Source organism: Rhincodon typus, chromosome 10 (genome assembly GCF_021869965.1).
Source record: "Rhincodon typus isolate 14 chromosome 10, sRhiTyp1.1, whole genome shotgun sequence".
In the NCBI taxonomy this organism is placed as follows: domain Eukaryota; kingdom Metazoa; phylum Chordata; class Chondrichthyes; order Orectolobiformes; family Rhincodontidae; genus Rhincodon; species Rhincodon typus.
Genome location: NC_063341.1, coordinates 54,744,780 through 54,768,892, shown reverse-complemented (window position 1 = coordinate 54,768,892; position 24,113 = coordinate 54,744,780). Strand labels below are relative to the sequence as shown.

The window sequence follows — 24,113 nt, the reverse complement described above, 5'->3', positions numbered from 1 at the left end:
TAAAGCCTTTGATAAGGATCCACATGGTATGCTGCTCCGGAAGGTTAGATCGCATGGAATCCAAGGAGCTGACGAACTACATACACAATTGACTTAATGGTAGAAAGCAGAGGATAATAGTGGAAGGATGGCTTGTCGGACTGGAGGCCTGTGACTAGTGGTGTGCCTCAGGGGTCTGTGATGGGCCTATTGCTGTTTATTATCTAAATCAATGATTTGGAAGAGAATATACAGGGCATGATTATTAAGTTAGCAGATGACCCTAAAATAGGTGGTATCATGGACAGTGAGGAAGGTTATCAGAAATTGCAACAGGATCTTGATCAGCTGGAGAAGTGGGCCAAGAAATGGCAAATGGAGTTTAATATAGATGTGTGAGGTGTGGCATTTTGGAAAGTCACATCTAGATAGGAGTTTCATGGTGAATGGTAGGGCCTTAAGGAGTGTGGAGGAACAGAGGGACCTTGGAGTTCAGGTGCACAGTTCTCTGAAAGTGGAGTCACAGGTAGACAGGGCAGTGAAGTCGGCTTTTGGCACACTGGCCTTCATCAGTCAGTAAAATGAGTATAGAAGTTGCGAAGTTATGTTGCAGTTGTATAGGACATTGGTGACGCCACACTTGGAGTACTGTGTTCAGTTTTGGTCACCTTGCTATAGGAGAAAGTGCAGAAATTTACGAGGATGTTGACAGGTCTCAAGGGACTGAGTTGTAGGGAGAGGTTGGACAAACTAGGACATTTTTTTTCTTTAGAGCGGAGTATCTTATAGAAGTGTATAAGATCATGAGAGGCAATGGATAGGGTGAATGCACTCAGTCTTTTTCCCAGGTTTGGAGAATTGAGGACTAGAGGGCATCAGTTTAAGTTAAGAAGGTAAAGAATACATGGGAACCTGAGGGGCAACTTTTTTTTTTTAAACATTGGTATGCATATGGAATGAGCTGCTAGTGCAAGTGGTTGAGGTGGGTACATTAATAACATTTAAGAGGCATTTGGACGAATACATTGGTAGGAAAGGGTGAGAAAGATATGGGCCAAGTGCAGGGAAATGGGGTTAGTGTTGACAGACAGTATGGTCTGCGTGGACGAGTTTGGGCTGAAGGGCCTGCCTCCATGAACTAGCCTGGAATACAAAGAAAGACTTGCATTTAAATCACAGCCTTTGGATATCTCAAATCATTTTGCAAAAGTATTTTTTTGAACTGCAGGCACTTGTTAACTGTTGTTTCCTTCATTAAAATTTGCACATCATCGTGTGAATGATCAGCAAGTTGCTGTTGACGATCAACTGATAGTGACCAGTTAATCAGTAGACGCCTGTACTTGTTCAAAACAGTGCCATTAAAATCTGATGTCTAACTAGGAATGCTTAATAACTCATCAAGAAACACAGTATTCTACTGTGTAGGACTTTCTCAGCATTGCAGTGTAAAGTCAGCTGTTCAGGTGTTCATGTCTCTGGATTTCAGGTTGAACTTCTGACTTGAGAGAATGCTGTATCCATAGAGCTGAAATACATGAAGAGCAATCAGTTCAATCATGTTGTCTCATTATGGATTGAAATTCAACACAAACTGAAGGAACAAGTTATGAAAGCTATGAAAATTAAGCACATTCAGTAATAGCTGAAGGCTAATTAAAGATTAAAGACTTTTTCTGCCTCGTACCCCTTCACAAGCATGCATAATCTCAGCATTCCTGACATTCTAACACTTTACTGAATTGGCCTGTAGTTCTGTAAAGTTTAGTTGCAATTCCAAATTCTGGAATAGAATGGTTTGATTGGATTCCTTTCACAAACAAAGAATGGTTTTTGAAACTGCATTTGCAAAATAATTTAACAGGTGACCACCGCATTACGTTGAATAACCATCTCATAAAAAGCGCTTAGCGACAGGTCATTTTGATACATAGAAAGCATTCTTATGGAGATTCTAGATTCAAAAAGCTTACAAAGTCAGTAGGTAGTACAGAATTCCAGACTTTAAAATATATTTTGATCAATACACAATGTTTACAAGAAATGCAAGGCAAGTGAATTACTGTTGCGTGACATTTTATTTGAAAGCACAGCAGAGACAAAGCATATTTGCAATGCAATGAGACAAAATGGGAAAATGTGAATTCACATTCAAACCTTCAACAACAGCTAAAGTCAGTATTAAACCAAGGGTTACTACCATTAAAACACTGCTGTATCATTTGTTTGAGATTTTGTTCCTTTGTACATTCTTGCAAACTAATCGGCTCATCCCTACAGATTCTTTTGGCCGAATACCTCAGTTTCGCATATTAGGAGATCCAAATAAACACAAATAGAAAAATAAAATTCTTTGTTTAATCTTAAGGCTAAGAAATGGCATCAAATTTAATATTGGGATAAACCAAAAGACTGGTTGATCAAGCAGCTGAAATGATCAGATAGGACTTTTTCTCACCAAATGCGTAAAATTGATTGAATGAAGAGCCATATTGAACTCAAAAATGTTAACTCTGCTCTCTCCACAGATGTTGCTCAACTTACTAAGTGGACCTACACTGTTTTTATTTCATACCTCCAGCACCAGCCATATTTTTATTTTATTTTAGTGTGTTCAGGCAAGGATGACTTCATTATATTATTCAGGGAACATCTTAAAGCAAAATGAGGAGCCTCTTGCAGGGAATACTGAAGAAAGCTAGAAGTTTACAAGTCACTCAATAACATGTCTCAAAACTTTAAAACAGGAAAATATTTAATAGGCTTTATTTTGTCAGATGACCTTCCATTTGGTATTTGACAAAAACAATGTCTGAAGAAGTTGCAGACTTGCTTGCTGAACTGGTGCGTTTGATTGCAGATGTTTCATCATCCTGCTGGGTAACACTGTCAGTGCGCTTCTGGTGAAGCGTTGGTGTTCTGTCAACAAACACATTGAACTGGACCCAATATACAAACCACTGAAAAACAGAACCGGAAGTGATGCCAACAACCCCAGCAAACCGAGGCATATAAATAACAGGCGGGACAGAACACCAACGCTTCACTGGAAGCGCACTGATGATGTTACCTAGCAGGGTGATGAAACATCTGCAATCCAACACACTGACTTGATGAGCAAGTTTACAACCCCATCCACCACCCAAGCTACAAATCTTCTCATAAACTTTATACGAAATGTCTGCTAGGTACAGAAATTAAACCATATATAACAAGAGTATGGGGGCAGAAAATATAATTATTGCTCAAAATGAATTTGACCAGACAGAAGAACATATTTTATTCCTCCCAATTTATGATGCAAACTCCCTTTAGTGGTGCAACTGCCCCATTTGGCTTAAATACACAATTGAACACATCTTTCAAGTTCTGTTGCCTTTTCACATACTAACACAGAAGTCAAACTTTGTTCTTACAAGTATCATGGTAATAGTAAAAACAGACTATCAATTTTCAATTCCATCATTTGATTTAAAAATTGTTAATTCTTTAAAAAAAATGTCAAAATTTGCATAACGTATCTCCAGAAATTAAAGAGAAGAGTGGAAGATTTCTCTAGTTCACTATTATGGGAAAACTCAGGACAGGGGTCCAAGGCACCTTTCTGAGGCCAAGTGAAATACTACTCCTCCTGGTCTATAACAAATTTACATCATTTTTGGAAATTAAAACACCGAGCCTCCTGTGGCAAGGATGCTGTTAGGCAGGGTGCACACTCGTTGCAGACAAGTTGGTTAAAATGACATCTCACTCAATAAACATCAGGATATAGCTTTGCCATCTACGTCTGGCTCCCACTCCTCTGGGGCCAGCAGCGGCAGTATTCTTGTACCCGCATTGAGCCAGGTGAACAAAACTGGGAATACCAGCCAAACACCACGCTCACTGCCCCGATCTCAAATCTTAGTTGCTCTTCCGACAGCATGTGCCAAGCCACATGGGTTGGAGTCAGCACTTATACTGCTGTTGAAGGAGCACTGAATTGGTTATTGATATTAACGTACAACCTCAAAAATAAAAGATTTAGCATTCTGAAAAGGAGTTAATTGTATGTTTTTGGAGGGTCTTCATTCAGTGCCAACATCTTAGTTTGCTTGAACACAGACAAGCTAGTTAAATTATCAACATGTGACTTATGAACCTGCTTATGTAGAACTGAAGAGTTTCCCCAAGCTTTAAGTGCCATAATATCTGACATGATAGTATATGAAATTAAATGATACAGATTCTGAAAATTATACAACTCATGGGAAGACAATGGCCATCCACAATATTATGCTATATTTATGAGCAGTATCTAGCAAACGAGGTAATATGCCTTTAATGCAGAGAATTAAAATTTAAATACATCAATACCGATAAAAAAGGCGATTCAATCACATCCATCATTTTGAAAATTTAAGTGAAACAGCAAGTGTTAATATAGCAGCTTGTTTGCAAATCAGCACGTTATCTGTAGTTTTGCGTAACTGTGCAACAACAGCAGCACGATGGCTCAGTGGTTAGTACTACTACCTGACAGCACCAGGGATTTGGGTTCAACTCCAGCTTCGGGTGACTATCTGTGTGGGGTTTGCACATTCTCCCTGTTTCTGTGTGGGTTTCCTCTGGCTGCTCTGGTTTTCCCCCTCACAGTCCAAAGATTTGCAGGCTAGGTGGATTGGCCATGCTAAATACCCGATAGTGTCCAGAGATCTGCAGGTTGGGTGGACTAGTCATGGGGAAATGCAGGATAATTGGGTAAGGGGGCAGGGGGAAATAGGTCTGGGTGGGAAGCTCTTCAGAGGGTTGGTGTGGACTTGATGGGCCAAATGGCCTGCTTCCACACTGTAAGGACTCTAAGAAGCATTTTGTTTATACAAATGAAAATAATAGACATAATTACAAGAAATATGTTAAATTAAAAGAATTTAGCTAATCCCCTAACAGCTAAATTGGTAATAACGTATGCTGGACCACAAAATCAAAATCTAAGGTTGTTCATACATTCATTACTACATTAGATAGCTAAGATATCAGTAATAGAATTCCAGATATGCACTTACCATCATTACGCTAGAAAGAGGAAAACATTCATATTTCATATACTTTACAGAGAGAAACCAGACGGGGTATAAATCTGGTCATCAGGTGAGGTGCTGTTGGTATTGCTGCACACAGTGCAGGTCTGGCCCGTTCCTCAAAACTGTGCCCTAGCAATCTCCTGAACCATTTTCCACATGTCCACAGGGACACTATGTAAAAGTCTCTGGATGGAGGTTGGGCTACATACCCAATGCTGCCCTCATCCCGATGGCCACTTTCGTGTGTGGCTGCATCAAGCTATGCATACACCTTTGGTACGCAAACAGCAAGGATTACTACGTACTGAGGTTCTACCTGTTCCCACTGTTGTGAAGGATGGGTCTGGCCTCAGTGCCACAGAATGCTCTAAGTTGTTGGACTGTTCTGTATCAAATGTTTTTTATGGAAAAAATTTGCCAAGAAAAACAATATTGATCACAAGTCCATCAGGAAGTGGTCAGCACGTAGCATCTTCAAGACCTTGTAGGAAAAGGAAAGGGTGGATCCTGTCACGTGGTTCCTTAAGCAGACTGTCAAAGTCATTTGTCAAAATGCCTGATCACCAGAACTGTCCAACAAGCATCAAGATATAGCTTGGCTGGCAATGAGAAGGGCACTGCCCATCAGATTCTTCATGCACACCAAGTCCCTTTGTGCCACCAGATGCTGCCCTCAAAGTGGCTGTGCTGGTCTACAGACTGTCACTCATCTCCTTCTGGGACGTGCATTTGCAAAGAAAGTCTAGAGAGAGATGCAGTGGTTTTTGTCAAGGTTTGTTCCAAGCAGCTCTGTGCTCTACAGATTGTTCCCTGGGATGCAAACCAAGACGAACAGTGACTGCACTTGGAGGACCTTCAACTTGGTGATCTCTTTGTCTACCTGAGACCTGTTAGTTTTCCAGTGCAGGACCTCAACTGAATGTTGCAGACTGGCACATTCCAATGTTTGGGACTAATGTGCTGAGGGACGCACTAAAGTTTGGGGCAGCTGCCACCGAGATGCAGTGGGGAAAAGACCTCTGCCTGGGGTGTTTCTGCCAAATGAGGGTCTGTTCAATTGAGTTGAGTCAGACCTCCTCGGTGCCTCAAAATGAACATATATAGCTTCCTGCGTAAGTAAAAATCGCCCTTAATTTGCAAATATAGAGAAGCTCTGAGAAATGAAAAAGTTCCAATTTTTTTTGTCTTTGTCTCTGCAAAGACTGCATAGATATGATTTAGAACTTGTGTGTGTACTTATAGATGACTTTTTTGAAAAAAGTACATTTTTTAAATAAAAAAAGTTTGAGGGTGACATCCTGGAGTTACACTTGCTCACCAGCAGTGCTTTGGACTAGCGTTACAGGGATATGGGCCAAATGCTGGCAAATGGGACTAGATTAATTTAGCATATCTGGTCAGGAAGGATCAGTTGGACCAAAGGGTCTGGTTCCATGCTGTACAACTCTACGACTCTATTTAGGGAACTTGATATTAAAAGCACTGCTCTTGAAGTCATACAAGGCAAAGAATTGAAGTATGTGAGAAACCTGGTCTTCGCAAACAATTTGCTAAAATCTATTCCCCAGGCTATTTTGGTGGTATGTCACCGAAGCACTTCAGAACTGAATTTCAGCTGCTTTGAATGAAACAAAAGGTACAGACACAAAAGGACTCAAGATTAAATTTTTAAAAAAATCCTTGGGTTAGAAAAGTGTCCTGAATCCACTTTTAGGTATTTGAGACATGAACTGAAATCTACAAGCGGAAATGGAAATTGGCTAATGAATATTACATAAAGTTCCTTCACTGAGGTTCTCAGTGTCTTGCAGCCTTGCAGATCTTGTCATAAACCTCAGGGAATGCATCTTTGGAATTCAGCTGCTCCCTCAGCTTGTGGTACAAAGACCCATCAAACATCTCCCAGAATTCTTCTCGAGTCAAATAGCAATCAGCATACAACATCTGAAAACTGAAAGGAGAAAGAAAAACATTTAACCTTTTAAAATGTTTTTAACAACGTATATTTTCAGTGAACTTCCTGCTTGTACTTCTCACACACACAAACTGCCATCTCTAGAAGTGTCAACGTAATTACAGCAGCAAAATTACCATAATTCTAAGTATAAAGTCAGAAATAGCAAACTTGAATCAGTATTCATTCCAGTCATCAGTGACCAAGAATAATGGAATAGAAAAAACAGGATCAATACTATCCAATCAATCCCAGCTACAGACTGTGTGAGCACAGGAGCAGATTTAGGTAGGATATCACCTGTGGTCAACTGGTTTGTTAACAGGCAAAATCAGGAATGGGGCAGGCTTGACCATATCTGTTGATGTGGTCAGATGTTCAGCCTGTGTTAAAAAGACAGGCAGATTAACTCTCAGCCTTAAAAGGACAGTCCAAAAAATAATCCACACGGAGAGGTCAAGCACTTAAAATTGCATTCCTGGAGGGTTCTGTTTTGCCATGAAATGCAGGACAGATTCCTCACTGGGATCCTGGGGCAATCTATTGTTACAAAAAATCTTGCAAACATTGTAGAACATGAGCTTCTTACATGCCCGAGTTGGCTACAAAGGAAACCAATCAAAAACCGTCAGATAGCATCGTACAGGGCAGGGCTTTAACTGCATAATTTTATGAATGAAAACAGGAATAGCACAGTCACATTTCTAGACTCTTTAACTGTGTGCAAGGAAGATTTTCAGTGGGTAGGTTTGAAGTATAAAACGCAATGTGGGGCACTGCTGCCAATGCAGAAAATCACCAGAAAACTGTCAATAGCATTTAGTTCTGAAAAAGGGTCACTGAACCCAAAACATCAACTCTGCTTTATCTCCACAGATGCTGCCAGACCTGCTGAGATTTTCCAGCAATTTCTGATTTTGTTTCTGATTTTCAGCACCTGCCATTCTTTGGGTTCTTTGTTTTCTAAACAGCATTTAACTATGAGTCAGACCTATGAAAACACATGTACACTTACTAAATTTATTTACCTCTAGCCTGTTCGAAGATTACCCTGTGGCACTACTCACCTGTGTGAATTGCGCAAAAATTTCTCTAGCTGTCTTGTCGATGCCACAGCTTCAAACTGCTTGGCTCTAGGTTCTCCATAAGCCCCAACATCTGCATAAAGTTCAGGCTCATTGCCCTTTGGGTGAACCATACCCGGTAAGCTGGGTAAGTTGAAGGGACACAGCCAAAGTGGATAAACCTGCAGAAATCAAACCAAAAGCAGCAAGATACAAAATTGTTCTTGACAAAGCATTAAACAAAATATATAAAATAGCTTGTGTGGTGTTATACCACGGGCATACAAATGTTAGATTTCATTTATTTCATTTTTTTTAATAGGCCTCTTGCCAAAGCTTCATATCATGTTATGATTGCAGCTGGTGATAATGGACAAGCCAAATCCCACAATAAAACCTGGTTTGATAGATTCTACGTTTAACTTTTGCAGTAAGTTAGTTATTGTGGTAGTTAGACATTTAATCTATCTATACAAGGCTGCAAATGTTGTTTAACAAAAGAATATGAGTTTATTACATGAGAGAAGAAAAAGCTCCATTGATGAACACGAACACACACACAGTAGTTTAGAAAGATCTTAATATAAACAGCAAAACAAAGCTTCAACTCGTTTCCTAGCAAAATCCTTTTCAGATATTTAATCCCAGAGAAATATTACTCCTATTTGAACTCTTCAATTTCTTACGTGACAGCCTCTTTCCAGTTCTCCTTCAAATGCTGAGATGGTCTTACAACTTTTCCAGTTCAATCAGCCTGGATGTCCTTTTAGTTCTGATAAATTGAAAACATCTATTCAAACTCTCACAACTTGGAGACGTCACACACTAAAACCCTTCTGCTAGTATGACGGTTATCCTGAACTGAACACTTGATTCTTCTGAACAGAGGTCAAAGACTAAATCAGTGATCTCTGCAGGTCATAAAACTCAACAATATAAGTAGCTAATCAATTAACATAAGTATCCTGCTAGTTACTTAACTAAATCACGTGCTTTCTTAGGAATGATGTATTTAGGTCATCGTCCTAAATGACTTTCTGACCTCCAAAACCAAAATCAAAATCTGACTTTCATGGTAATATACACCTTTATCAGGGCACGGCAGCTCAGTGGTTAGCACTACTGCCTCACAGCTCCAGGGACTCAGGTTCAATTCCAACCTCAGGCGACTGTCTGTGTGGGGTTTGCACATTCTCCCCATGTCTGTGTGGGTTTCCTCCGGGTGCTACGGTTTCCTGTCACAGTTCAAAGATGTGCAGGTTAGGTGGATTGGTCATGCTAAATTACTCATAGTCATTAGGGATGCGTAGGTTAGGTGGATTAGCCATGTGAAATGCAGGGTTATGGGTATAGGGTGGGGGAGTCTGGGTGGGATGCTCTTTGGAGAGTCGGTGTGGACTTGTTGGGCCAAATGGCCTGTTTCTGCACTGTAGGGATTCTATGGATTAGTAAATGCGCACAGTTAAAAAGCAGTTAATTTAATTCAATATGTTCAATCAAGAACATAAATACAAAGTTATGTCATACATAGCTCTCCCTTCAAATTATCATACACAAAGCAGTTTAAAGTCGCCCAGCAGTTAACTGGTCTAACAAAGTTCAGGACCAAGGTGGGTCTTTCCTTGTGTGGTTTTGGCCAACTATAGAGACATCTGACGGGACCTAACACTGAAAAATGTACAAAAAGGCTATAGACCAGTAGCATTATGACATCCAACTATCAAAATAATGAAATTTATTTGAGACGATCAACAACTTATCTTTCATCACTCTCTCCTTGACATTCAATGACAATGCCATCATTAAATACCATGGCTACAAAGCAGGTCAGAGACTGGGAAGTTTGAGGCAAGTAAATCACTTCCTGACTCCAAATGCCTGTCTACTATCACATGAGCAAATCAGGACTATGATGAATACTCATCACTTGCCTGGATAGGTACCGCTCCAACAAAAAGCTCAACACCAAGAAAAACAATCCACCCAACTGCCACACATTAACATAAACATTCATTAGCTCCAATATCAGTGCACTATGGTAGCAGTACATCCCGAATACAAGTTGCACTTCGACTTTTTAAAAATGTATTCCTTCATAAAGATGTAGGTGCCACTAACATTTATTGCCCATGCCTAATGTGCCTTTCACCACCTTCTGTAAGGGAGTTTCAGGACTTTGACACAATAAAATTGAAGGAGTGGTGATATAGTTCTGAGTCGTTATAGTGTGCATCTTGGAGGGGAACTTGCAGGTTGTGATGTTCCAAAGCAACTGTAACCCTTGTCCTTCTAGATAGTATTGATTGTGGGTGCTGTCAAAGGAGCCTTAGCGAATAACTGCAATGCATCTTATACATAGTAAACTCTGCTGCCACTATACTTTAGTGGTGGAGAAAGTGAATGTTGCAAGTGGCAATTGAGGTTCTAATCAAAAGGGATGCTTAGTCCTAGATGGTGTTACGCTTCTTAAACGTTATTGGAGCTGCATTCATTCAATTACAACCCCGATTTGTACGTTGCTGATATCATAGATAGTTTTGAGGAGATAGGAAGTGAGCTTTTTGTTACAGAATTCCCAGCATTTGACCTGCTCCTGAAGTCATACTATTTGTATGGCTGATCCAGTTCAATTTCTGGTCAATGGCAAACCCAAGATATTGAGTGTGGGATTCAGCCATGGTAATAATATTATTGAGTGTTCGGGGCAATGGTTTGATTCTCTTCTTGGAGATGCTCACTGCCTGGCACTTGTGGTGTGATCGTTACTTGCCACTTATCAGCCTAAGCCTGAAAGTTATTCAGGTCTTGCTGTGTACAGGCATGGATTGCTACAGTATTTGGGGTGTCAGGAATGGTGCAACTGGGGATATGTGTTGAAGACTACATTGTCCTGACCTTATAGCAGCTGAAGATGGTTGGGCCCAGGACACTCCCTTGAGGAGTTTCTGCAGCGGTGTCCCAGTACTGATAGGATTTGCCTCCAAAATCCACAACCATTTTCCTTTTGCTGGTATGATTTTGACCAGAGGAGAGTCCCTGCACAAGATTCCCATTGAACCTAATTCTGCTGGGCTCTTTGATACTCTTCTTCAACAACATGTAAACCAGCAACTTCTCCCGCTAGAAGGCAAAGGCCACCTGACTTAGAACTATAATCACCAATCCTTCACAACGTCTAGGCCTAAATCTAGGAACTCCCTATCTATAGCACTGTACATATACCTAAATCAATGCCGCAGTTCAAGACACAGTGCACTACCAGCTCTCAAAGGCAATTATGGACAGACAATGAATGTTGTGCTTGCCAGTGGTGGTCACAATCCAGAAACCAAAATAAAAAATTACTATTGATTCCACTTGCTTATTTTTGCCTCTCAAAACAGAAAACACTAAAGTAAAAAAGAAATTAAAAGCAGCAGGATGTTCATTATAAGCTACTTAGTTAAATTTAACTGCAGCTTATTGCACCAACTCCCATACCTTGATCTCACTGTGGAGAAAGAGAATCAATTTCTCCAGACTCTTCATTGGTACCAACATGTCTTGGACCACATGGTGCTGTTCGTATAGCTTACGGATTGTTTCTCCTTGTGTTAGTTTTAGCAGTGAAATCTTTGGAGGGACCATCCAGCCGAAAATATAGCGGAAGAGTGGATTATTGCCAAATGGAATGATATCCTTAAGTTGAAAAGACATTAGATATAATATTTTAGTTTAGTAATAAAATGTTAGTGTCATAACAGTTTATTGTTCTTTTACACTATAAGTGGGTGACTAAGTTATTACTTCAGAGTCTTCGGCAAGTGTCCTACAAGTTTTGGTTTGTCCCTCCATTTAATAGATCAAATATGTGTGAAATTCTACTGTACTTATCAAATATTACACATAAAAATGAATACTGGAATCTATTATTATAAAATACTGAACATGGACATTCTCATTAAAATAATACATTTCGTGCCTTTCACATTAAAATTATTCCACACATTAAAAAAAGAGGCAAATTTTGAAATGTGAGAAGCAGCAAATGTTGAAAATACACAGCAGGACCATTATCACCTGAGAAGAGATTTCAGGCTTCCATTTTAGATGCAAGACCTTCATTAGAAAGGACAAAGTTCCTGTATTGTCAATTTCTGGAATTTTTTTATTGTTTTCTTTATTAAATACATTAGTTTGGAGGCACAGCAAATTAAGGAAACTATGATTTTGCTAATATAGATTTGATTGGACACAGAACCATTTATTGGGAATCCTTGTATTTTACAACATGCTCATCGTCATTCATGTTCACAACTTTTAGCCTGGTGGATTCAAACACCCACTGCTTCCTTAGTGATTACAAACAGAATTGTATGTGGTTTGTAGGGAAATAAACTGACTTGAAATACACAAAATTTCAAACTTGGAATTCAGTAGTTTAATTGATCTATAGGTTGGCTTTAAAACCTTATGTGCAGATCAGTTAACTTCAGTACAACAGTGATAATAGTTGTGGTCAGAATTTAGTTTCAAAGAACAATAATATCAGGAGAGTCAGACTATACTTTCAAAACTAGCAGGTTGAGGTCAAATATATTTTGGAATCCTGCTCCTTCGTTTTCCTTTCAGAGTTCACGTTCTATGACAGTCCTTAATATGTACCACAGTTCACAAAGTGAAACATCAAGTTAACAACACATGCTTACAAGTACTTGCCATTAATTAATATTGCTTGGAATTTGTCTTTTATATGATTTGTTAAATCATCTGTAAATACCAGTTAAATAATTTAACGGTTAAGATACAAACTGAAATAAATCATAAAATCGACATTTTCAAATGAATCCTTTGATTAGGCTATAATTCATTCCTCAATTATACAAAATGAGTGAATTACACACAGATTAAACTACCAGATGTACACAAGTTATACATGTAGTAAATGCTCCTTAGCAACTTTAAAATAAAATTTGGAATATAAAGAGCATGTCTTAGGAATCATGACATATCAGCTTTTAAAATATCACCGCTGTGAAATAATTAACAAATAGCAATATTTATGCTTGGTAAATACAGAGGGAAGGCCGTTACACAAGAAAGAGATCAAGATCCAAGCATGCTACTTTGGAATAGATAAAGTGCAGGGAGGGACTAAATCTACTCCAGCCAACAAAACTCACTGTGCTGCATTTAAGTGAAATGTGAAAACCTTACTCAACTGCAGGGAGCTTATTTTTCTTGTCATTTTGTGAAGGTAGGAAAACTCAAATGTTTGTGACCTTCAAGTCAATCCTGGCTACAATAGGTACAGAAATTAATCATCAAAGTAAATTTGTCCTAGTATTCCAGATCAATTAATCCAACAAAACATATTTCATACAAAATTGAGCTGGTTTTGCATCTATTGTATGCATCTTTTTGGAACTGTAGCAACTACAGTTCGGGCAGGAACAAGAGGCTACAAATCTGGTGGTAGTTCATATGCTCATTACCTGAAGTTCCCAGAAGATGCTGCGAGTGTGACGGTGATAGTAGTGCCTGAGAGGGATATATTCCACTGCATTCTGGGTCTCTCGAAGGTATTTCTCCACATGCTTAAAAAACCATGGCTTATAATAATAGCCAATTCTATTTATCTAAAATAAAACATAGCAATGGTTTAACTTCAATAATAGAGACTGTGATGTTCAGTTGTTATTGTGGGCTTCCAGTTTCTTTTGCCATTGTTCATTCAAACTGAACCGAAACACTAAACTAATTAACATACATTTAAATAGAACTTTTAAATAAGGAAAAACACCCAAGATTCTTCACACCACATCACCTAGACAAAAATGGACATCACACCAATAAAGGGAGATATTAATTCAGTATGACTAAAAACTTGGTTGGAGATTGGATTTTAAGAAGGTTGGGAAGGTGAAGCTAGAAAAAAGGTGTGGAAGGAAATTCCACAGCATAAATGGCTTAGAAGACTGAAAAGGCACATCTGTCAATGGTGGGATGAAGGGAGAAGAGGTTGGATACCAGACTCAGAGGAATTACTTGAGGGCAATCTGTAGCACTGGAAATATTAGGAGATTTTGACACTGGGAGAGTTGCAGCCGCGGTCTGCAAAGACAGAGATGATGGCTGCATGGCACTTGGAGTACGACAGAATATGGCTAGCACTGTCTTAGATTAAATTACAAAAATTGAAGTATGGACAATCAACCAGGAGAACATTAGTAAAGTCATCTCGAGATGGCAAAGACATGGCTAAAGGATTCAGTAGAACAGCAAGAATGGCAGCATATTATGGAGATGGACCTAGGTAGTCCTTGTAATTGGAGGATATGAGATTGATATCTTAGATTTGGGTTAAAGTGGGTGCCAAAGTGCAAATACTATGTTTCAATCCAAAATTAGGGATGGAATGGAATCAGTGGGAAAGCTACACTATTTGTGTTTGGAGTGAAGGATATGATTTTCCCAAAATTTAACTGAAGGAGACTGTAACTCATCCAAGACCTGATATTGGACAAGCTGTTTGATACCACAGAGACAGGGGAAGAATTGAAATGAGATTTGATGGAAGCTGATCAAGTCTACAGATCACACTGCTCAGAGTTGGTGTATAGATGTGGAAGAGGAAAGAAACAGGCTAGAACCTTGGAGATTTTAGAAGTTAACGGTGTGGGGAAGAAAAGAAGACATTTTTGGAGATGCATAAGAGAAGAACCAAGCAAAAGCAGTTCTGCTGAAATCAGGCAAGGAAATCCATTAGAGATAAATAATTTTTAAAAAATTCTTGTATGGGGTGTATGTGCCTTTGGCAAGACCAGCATTTGCTGCTCATTGCTAACTGACCTAGAAGTGACTGGACATTTCAGGCTGCGATGAAGAGTTAACCACATTGTTGTGGGTCTAGAGTCCTATGTAAGTCAGATCAGGTAAGGACAGCAGATTCCCCTTCATAAAGGGCAGCAGCGTACCAGATGGGTTTTTATGACAATTGACAGTTTAATGGTCATCATTAAACTTTTATTTAATTTCAGATTTTACTGAATTCAAATTTCACCATCTGCCATGGCAGGATTTGAACCTCCATTCCCCAAACATTAGCCTGGGCTTTACCAGTCCAGTGGCATTACTTCTATCACCATGTCCCCTAATTGATAATGTCAATGCTGTGTTCCAAGATATGGAGGCAAGGATTAGAAACTGCTAAATAAATACCATTAAAAATATACCTGTCTTTTGTTTCAAGACAGAACGTTGACTTAATGTGGAAGGCAGGTTTGGAAAGGACAGGAAAATATTTGGAACAAGCTCTCTATTTTAACCTAAATAAAAGCAAGGTGTGTTGTGTAGTCATCTTTGTTGGTTCCTGTTAGCCCAACTTACCTTATCTGGTTCAGCCACATCAGTCAAGACTCCAGTCATGACCACAGCTTCATCCAGTGAATATAAAAGTCCCTCCACAAAATGATTTTCCTTGCTTTGGGATTCTCTACTGAATGTTTCACAGATCTTCTTCAGGCTGTGCACTGACTGATACTGCAGGCGCACATACTTCTTAGCAGGAATGATCTTGATCTCTGCTGCAACAAGAAATCCGAGAGTACCACATGACCAAGGCACAGCATAAAATAAGTCTGGATTATCTTTCTGAGGACGAGAGAGAGAAAGTAAGTATCATTTTAGTGCAGTAGTGACAGATGTTTGAAAAAGATTAGCATCCTCATTTTGTAACATATCTCCAAAGTAAACTCAAACCTAAACTATTCTGCAATCTATTCCACAAAAATACTCAAGTTCTATGCTATTAAATAAGTTTGTAGATATTTAGCCTCCTCAAATTCATAGGGATTCAGAAAATGTTGAGAGATGGAATACCATCTCAATCTCTACTGATCACCCTAATCACTTTAAACATTGTGGCTAATACAACAAGGGAAACAAGAGTGCCTATACTTCAACAGCCAGTAACCTCAGAGACAGTGGAAAAATGCCTGGTGTTGGTGCTCTTACAGGTTAAAATTGCAATGATGAGCGTTTTAGTGCTAGCACCATACAATAGTGATGTAATACACCATGGCCCCCCAAAAAAATGCACAACATTGTAGCAATCGTTTAGAAAAAAACACATTGAGGATCTATTTGCATTTAGATAGCCGTTGAGAAATGCTCCCAAATATCCAAATCACCATACATTCAATAATGTTAGAAATAGGAGGGGAGGAGCACATGCCTCTCAAACCTGCTCCACCATTCAATAGCTGATCTTCAAACTCAACTCCAAATTCCTGCCCACTTTCCCATAACCTTGATTTCCCGAGGTGACCAAAAATCTGTCTGTCTCTTTATTCTGAAGTGCAACAATTGTTCTGACAATCTGTTAAAGTTAGTACAACAATTCCAATAAAACAGGACACAGCAAAAGCTGGAAGTGATCATCAGTGCGAGAGCCAATGTCATCAAAAAGCAGAAAGACAGCACCCAGTTGCAGTTTTAGTAGCCAGAATGATTAAAAAAAAAAAAGAGGACCTCCAAAGATAATAGATCTGGATTCTTCCTAGTGTGACATGCTAGCAACTATAGGAACAGCAAGATAAGGCAGGTTCTACAGTGGCTGAGTAGGCATCACACTGTTGGAGGGAAGGTAAAGCCCAAGAAAGGGTGAAGAGGAAACTTATTAAAATGCTATCAAGAATGAGGGGTTTTAGTTATGCAGAGAGAATCTGGAATTTTTCTCCTTAGAGCAGGGAAGGCTAAGTGGAGATTTGGTAGAGAAGTTCAAAATCATGAAGGATTTTGCTAGGAATATATTTGGAAAAACTATTTCCAGTGGCAGAAGGATCAGTAAGCAATGGGTAAAGCTGTAAAGTTAAAAGGCAAAAAAGAAAGAGCCATTTCTATACAGTGAGTCATTATGATTTGAAATGGACTGCTGATATAGTAAATTGAATGGCAACCTTTAAAAGGGTTTTGGAGAAATGATTAAAAGGTGAACAGTCACAGGAGAAAAAGCAAGGGTATTGGATCTGATAGCTGAAATGCCAATGGTCTCCTTCCGTGCTACATTATTTGACAATTCCATATCAGAAAAATTACACAAACTGCATCTGGATATTGACTAGTGAACGCAATTTCCTTTTGGTTAAGGCAGGAAAGTTAACCTTTCTCTTTGAACTGTAGCACAAGATCTTTAACATCCACATGAACCACCATGACAGAAAGGAGCTTGACTTAATTGCATTCAAACAATATGGTAGAATAGTATAAGAGACTTTATTTCAGTCAGTCAATCTGAATTTTATGTACCCTACTGGCTGTAACTGTGGCAGGGACACACACAAAATAGATTGGGCTGTTAGCTCACCACCTTCCTGCTCATTCTTATGACACACCATGTGGGTGGTGCTGAAATCAACAAACTATCCACCATATTTAAATTAATAATTATGGATAATTTAGGCATATTTACCTGACAATAATATACTGCTGAGCCATAAAACGGCTGGAGTGGACAGTTGGGAAGGAATGGGCAGTCCATTTTATTATGGCCTAGATGAGAAAAGATGGGAATGAGGCCCAACAGCCTCCACCAACATGTCACCTTGCTTTCCCTCTGCAATACCTGCTTGAGAGAACCCAGATCCCAAGTCTCTCTCTGGCTCTAGACTTCCTCAGTGCACTAAAACCAAAAGGACTTCTAGGACAACCTTGATCTTCCTTGGGCTTCTTCCTGCAGAGCCAGCCAAGCCCAGTACTGATCACTGGCTCTGGGGTCTGGAAACGATGGAGTTGCCAGCCAATCAGATTGCTCGGCAGCTCCTGAGGACAGGACTTCTGCTCATTGAGCAAGTGAAGTCCCAACGTGCAGAATATCATGACCATGGGTCAAGCTTTTGGGACAGTTTGGCTCTGGCTGACTTTCTTTCTGCAGGAGGAGGGTGGTTGGGAAAAAATTATGAACCTTGAAAATGGGTTCTAAACCAGAATCATGATGCTGATAATTGATGCAACAATTGAAAAGCAAAAGGTCAATTCCTGGTGAAAAGATCTTTCAGGCCCTTTGTTTTAAAAAAAGAAAAGAAGAAAGAAAAAAGCCTTGAACTAATAATGAACAACAAAATCTTCCAATTTAAGTTGCCATCAAAACAGACTTCAAACAAATAACTTAGAAACATTGTTATATCTGGACATGAAAGTAAATGATGCTCCATCATTTCATACCTCTGTACATCTAATGAGGCTCCCATCAGCTAGGACCAACTCATAAGCTACACAGATGTTTTGGAATAAACCATAAGTATGGGATGAAGACTCAATACCAGTTCCCATGATGAGGCCACCTGAAAACAGATACTTGTTTAGGGACACAATCTAGTGAATTTCAGAGATATTTAAAATACCAACAAGACCAATCACAGAAAACATCCATTGGAATGCGTCAACTATATTGAGTAGCTACCACAATACAAGAAATTGAATTGAACAATGGTATTTGAAGCAATAATCAATTTGGTTATGCTCATTTTTGGTCATTGATGGTTTGCGACATCTTATCAAGCACTAATACCTGCTGTTTTAGCAATAGTGCCTTTATCATCAACTCCACCCCAACTTGAGTGCCTATACACTAAAATGAGGGTGCAAATGATGTCAAGAGCAACTGACTCCATGCCCTCATTAATGAGAAAACTTGCCAGATCAAGCTCCAATCCTTGAGATAACAAGGTGTGGAGCTGGATGAACACAGCAGGCCAAGCAGCATCAGAGGAGCAGGAAGGCTGACGTTTCGGACCTAGACCCTTCTTCAGAAATGGGGGAGGGGAAGGGGGTTCTGAAATAAATAGGGAGAGAGGGGGAGGCGGATAGAAGATGGATAGAGGAGAAGATAGGTAGAGAGGACACAGACAGGTCAAAGAGGCGGGGATGGAGCCAGTAAAGGTGAGCGTAGGTGGGGAGGTAGGGAGGAGATAGGTCAGTCCAGGGAGGACAGACAGGTCAAGGGGGCAGGATGAGGTTAGTAGGTAGGAGATGGGGGTGGGGCTTGAGGTGGGAGGAGGGGATAGGTGGGAGGAAGGACAGGTTAGGGAGGCGGGGATGAGCTGGGCTGGTTTTGGGATGCGGTAGGGGGAGAAACAATTTTAACCCCAATCCTTGAGAGTTGACCAGTCAGCTTCTTGGTGAATCATAAGGCTCTTGAGTGAAGTTACTTATCAGAAGTTGCCAGAGGGCGGCAGCTTCTGAATCCTACAGGACATTGCTGGAGACCTAGCAGATCCAAATGCAAAAAGGTACATTGTTTTCTTTCGGGTCTCGCAGAGATGAATGTTGTGGAGAGATGGGTTCAGAAGCAAGGGCAGGGGGTAGCCACTTTCCCATGGGAAAACAGGTAATTGGACCAGTGATGAGTTGAGGTCTTTAAGTAGCCATCAATTTACCATTTAAGGGCTTTAATTGTTGGCAAGTCAAAAAGGTCCCCAGTAGACGTTTACACTAGCACTTAATTGCTGAAATGGCAAATTTTTCTCCAGGGCCATGCTGTCCATTTTTCGTTCTTCACGTACAGGGTAAGGTTTAGTCGTAACATTTGTAATAATGCAATGGTCAACACAAGGATCCAACAAGCAGTGCAACAACTCATTTAAAAAATCATCAGCTTTACGTGTTATCAATAAACAAAGGAGGAGAATCCAAACGGCTGACATCCCACTAACTTTCTCTTTGAGGAGGAGACTACATGATCAGAAAAAGATCAAAAAATTTGGTGCACTCAATTTTTTAAAAGTAATTCTTATAATCCTTTTAAAGTACCCATTTAATGCAGGATAAAAAAAAGTCTGTTCATACATTAGTGTGATAAATATTATAGGGCTTATGTTAACCCTAACCCAATTATGACAGGAACAATGTGGGTAGGCAGGATTGAGTGGTGTAACATGGATGTGGGAATCGTGTTGCATTCCCATTTTCCACCATTGTTCCTCACAAAACTGACACAGGAAGGGTTATCTGACCAAATCAGCTGTTGGCCTCCTTTCCATGAAGAGGTCACAGGTCAATGACATCAGTAACTCCATTTTAAGTGAAATTAATGGGGGGGGGTCACATGATGCCAGCATAACAGTAGAACCTGGTGGGAGACAGCAGAGTGGCTAGGGACTAAAGCAAATACTTAGGTTATTTTGGATCAGCAGCAACAAGAATATACGCAAAGGCCCTGCAAAGTATAGTTGGGGAATCTCAACCCTAGTCTTCTCTTCTCCCCATACTGGCATCTTCATTATAACTAACTTCATGGAGGGATGCATTCCCTTGTATCCCTAGCATTATTCATAGCTTCCGTCTCAATTTTTGCAACCATCTATAAAGATGTTACACTTGCCACTTTCAGGCAGGTATATTTTATTTACAACGTACACATTGTGAGCTGTACTTGGGAGGAGATGGCCAATATTTCAGTTAGGGACGGTATTTATATTAATAACAGTGTACAGCCCAAAGGTGACAAGCACCACGGACTCAAGTCAAGCTGTAAAAGGTTTTCTCAAGATCACCAACATAACTCATTGATTTTCTTTTTGATTTGTGGGAAGTTAAGACCAAAGGCAAAATATGTTGTAACCCCATGCCTCTGATTCCCCATATTTATAATGTTTAACTATAACTAGGCTCCCATTTTGAACATACAATTTCAATCAATTTCAACAAGAATACAAAAATAAACTGATTATTCATTAGCAGATGTCAAATGAAAAATGCATTTGGCAACGCCATCCTTGAAAACCACAAGCTAGAACAGAACAGTAAAGATTTCAGAATGTAAATTCACAAACATTATCAAGATTACTTGACTTGATGGCTAATCAACAAATAGTCTTCTGGGTATAGGAAAACTACACACCCACAGTGAGATCATCCAACTCTGGAACAACTGGAAGAGTCCAACCGATTGAATTCAGAAGTGCTGTCAACTGACCCATGTTAACCAATGGTTCCACACGGACAATCTGCAACAGAAATAGCAGTTAAAACAGCATTTTCTTCCTTTCAAACAATTCACAGATTGAACAAATAATAGTTCATTGACAAGAAACACAGAATCCCAGCAGTGTGGAAATAGGCCATTTGGCCCAACAAGTCCACACCATCCCTCCAAATAGCATCCCACCCAGACCCATTCCCCTAATTTCCCATGTCTAATCTAAACATCCCTGCGCACTGTGGGCAATTTAGCATGGCCAATCCACCTACCCTGCACAGCTTTGGACTGTGGGAGGAAACCGGAGCACCCAGAGGAAACCCACGCAGACACGGGGAGAATGTGCAAACTCCACACAGACAGTTGCCCAAGACTGGAATCAAACCCAGGTCCTTGGCGCTGTGAGGCAGCAGTACTAACCACTGAGCACCGTGCTGCCCCTCACTTGATTCGCCAATAACAGTATTCTACTCTTTTCCCTTTTCCCATTGTTGATGGGAAATCTGGGTGAACACTGTCTTCCCCTTTTAGGGACTGTACAACATTTGACAATGAGCACTATTGTTGAATAGTGTACTGATGCCCATGCCAATGCATTACTACTATGCAGTGGCTCAAGACACTATCTTGCATAAGGTCTACGTAGAACACTTTGAACGAATGTTAATGAGTTCATACTTACGAATAGACAGGTTTAAAAAAACCTGACTGTGTTACAATTTTCAATAAACACAGCTAACATCTGGCTTAAATGTTGCTATTTATCACTGCAACTCTCTAAGAGAAGTACATCCTTATGTAAAGACAACACAGTATGGAGCTGGAGGAACACAGCAGGCCAGGTAGCATCAGAAGAGCAGGAAAGTTGACATTTCCCCATTTCTGAAGAAGGGTCCCGACACGAAACGTCAACTTTCCTGCTCCTCTGATGCTGCTTGGCCTGCTGTGTTCCTCCAGCGCCATACTACATTGTCTCTGACTCCAGCATCTGCAGTTCTTGCTATCTCTACATCCTTAGGTAATGAGACTAAAATTGCACGTGGTACTCCATGTGAAGGGGGCCAGTTTAGTTCAGTGGGCTGGACAACTGGTTTGTAATAGAGTGTTACCAACAGTGCAGGTTCAATTCCCACACTAGCTGAGGTTACCATGAAAGGCTCTCCTTAACTTCTCCCCTCATCAGAGGCATCATGACCCTCAGGTTAAACCATCACTAGTCTCTCTCTAATGACAGAGCAATCCTGTGGTCTATTAAGAATATGGTGACTTTACCCTTACATAATTGCAGAAAACAATGTTAATTTTTATGTTGTAATCTCCTAAGCGCTCAATAAAATCTAAAACACCATTTTCCATCCCACTACTTGCTGTACCTGCAATGTTAACTTCCTGAACACAAACACTGACTTTTTAAAAAAATCCTGCTGTTCCAGTCTTTCTGTTAAAGTGGGGAAGTTCACACTTCCAAATTTGATGTTCCATCTGTCACCTTTCCCCTCATTTAGCCAGTCTATATCCCTTTGTTGCCTCTTTACACCTTTCTCATAACTTATTTCCCACCTACCTTTGTACAGTCAGTCAATTTAGATATATTACATTTGTTCCCCCTCATCCAAGTCATACAGCTTGTAAGTAGCTGATGTCAAAGCATTAATCCTTGTGGTACTCCACTAGTTATGCTTTGCCATGCCTAAAATTATCCATTTACTTCTACTCTATCTACAAATCATTCCTCAATCTGTCCTGGTATGTTATACCGAAACCCTTGAATCCTAACCTTACATAAATTTCTGTGACTTTACACAACAAACCTCTTAATGAAAGTGTTTTGAAAATCTAAATATACACCAACAGGCTCCCAATATCCTACTAATTACACTATTCAACTCAATTAAATTGGTAAAACGTTATTCCTATTTATAAAATCATAACAGAACATCATGATTACTGAGTAAAATAACCTGTTACCACCATGGTTGATAAGGCATTGTATGTACAGCTATTTCATAAGATTAGCATGGATAGAGAATAGGATTACAAACAGAAGACAGAAAATTCAGATAAAGGGAGCAACCTGAAACTGAAGAAGTGCCAAGAGGGTCAGTATGGAGGGTGGGGGGACAATTATTTATAATATACATTACTGATAGATAATGGAAATGAATATACTATTATCAGATTTGAGGATGAGAAAAAAATAGAGGGGAAAGACAAGTAGTGGGAACGAGACAGAGTCTACAGGGGAACACAGACAGTTAAGCAGGTGGGCAAAATTTGGCAGATGGAATATAATGTCAGAAAATGTTAGGTTATGCATTTTGGCAGGAAGAATAGAAGAGCCAAATATTATTTAAATGGCAAAAGACTACAGAAAGATGCAGCACAGAAGTATTTGGGAGTCCTCATGCATGAATCACAAAAAGCTAGCATCTGAGTTCAGCAGGTAATCAGGGAGTCAAATGGATTGTTCCCTTTATTTTAAAGGGAATGGGTACAAAGTTAGGTAGAGATAACAAGGTGTAGAGCTGGATGAACACAGCAGGCCAAGCAGCAGGAAATCTGACGTTTTGGGTCTGGACCCTTCTTCAGAAATGGGGGAGGCGAAGGGGATTCTGAAATAAATAGGGAGAGAGGGGGAGGCAGATAGAAGATGGATAAAGAAGAAGATAGGTGGAGAGGAGACGGACAGGTCAAGGAGGCGGGGATGGAGCCAGTAAAGGTGAGTGTAGGTGGGGAGTTAGGGTGGGGGTTGGTCAGTCCAGGGAGGACGGACAGGTCAAAGAGGCGAGGATGAGGCTGGTAGGTAGGAAGTGGGGGTGGGGGTTGAGGTGGGAGGAGTGGATAGGTGGGAGAAAGGACGGGCAGGTTAGGGAGGAGGGGACGAGCTGGGCTGGTTTTGGGATGTGGTCGGGGGCGGGGAGATTTTGAAGCTTGTGAAGTCCACATTGATACCTTTGGGCTGCAGGGTTCAAGTGAAATATGAGGTGCTGTTCCTGCAACCTTCGGGTGGCATCGTTGTGGCACTGCAGGAGGCCCAGGATAGACATTTTGTCCGAGGAGTGGGAGGGGGAGTTGAAGTGGTTCGCGACTGGGAG

At 40.2% G+C, this 24,113-nt stretch overlaps 1 protein-coding gene across 3 annotated transcripts in view; it reads right to left on the bottom strand.

Annotated features, from left to right (window-relative positions):
* Nucleotides 1–963: 963 nt before the first annotated feature.
* Nucleotides 964–24,113, bottom strand: part of dhcr24 (24-dehydrocholesterol reductase) — a 37,075-nt gene continuing 13,925 nt past the window's right edge. For 2 of the 3 annotated variants that reach the window (XM_020516663.2, XM_048601977.1), the window contains exons 3-9: nucleotides 20,941–21,046; nucleotides 18,264–18,382; nucleotides 15,429–15,692; nucleotides 13,535–13,678; nucleotides 11,541–11,738; nucleotides 8,064–8,242; nucleotides 2,039–6,993 (exon numbers count right to left, since the gene is read on the bottom strand). In XM_020516663.2, coding sequence (XP_020372252.1) covers nucleotides 6,840–6,993; nucleotides 8,064–8,242; nucleotides 11,541–11,738; nucleotides 13,535–13,678; nucleotides 15,429–15,692; nucleotides 18,264–18,382; nucleotides 20,941–21,046 — 1,164 coding nt within the window. In that variant the 3' untranslated portion in view covers nucleotides 2,039–6,839. Of the gene's footprint in view, nucleotides 1,508–2,038; nucleotides 6,994–8,063; nucleotides 8,243–11,540; nucleotides 11,739–13,534; nucleotides 13,679–15,428; nucleotides 15,693–18,263; nucleotides 18,383–20,940; nucleotides 21,047–24,113 lie in introns of those variants that run through there. The other variant, XM_048601976.1, reaches the window with a different exon arrangement.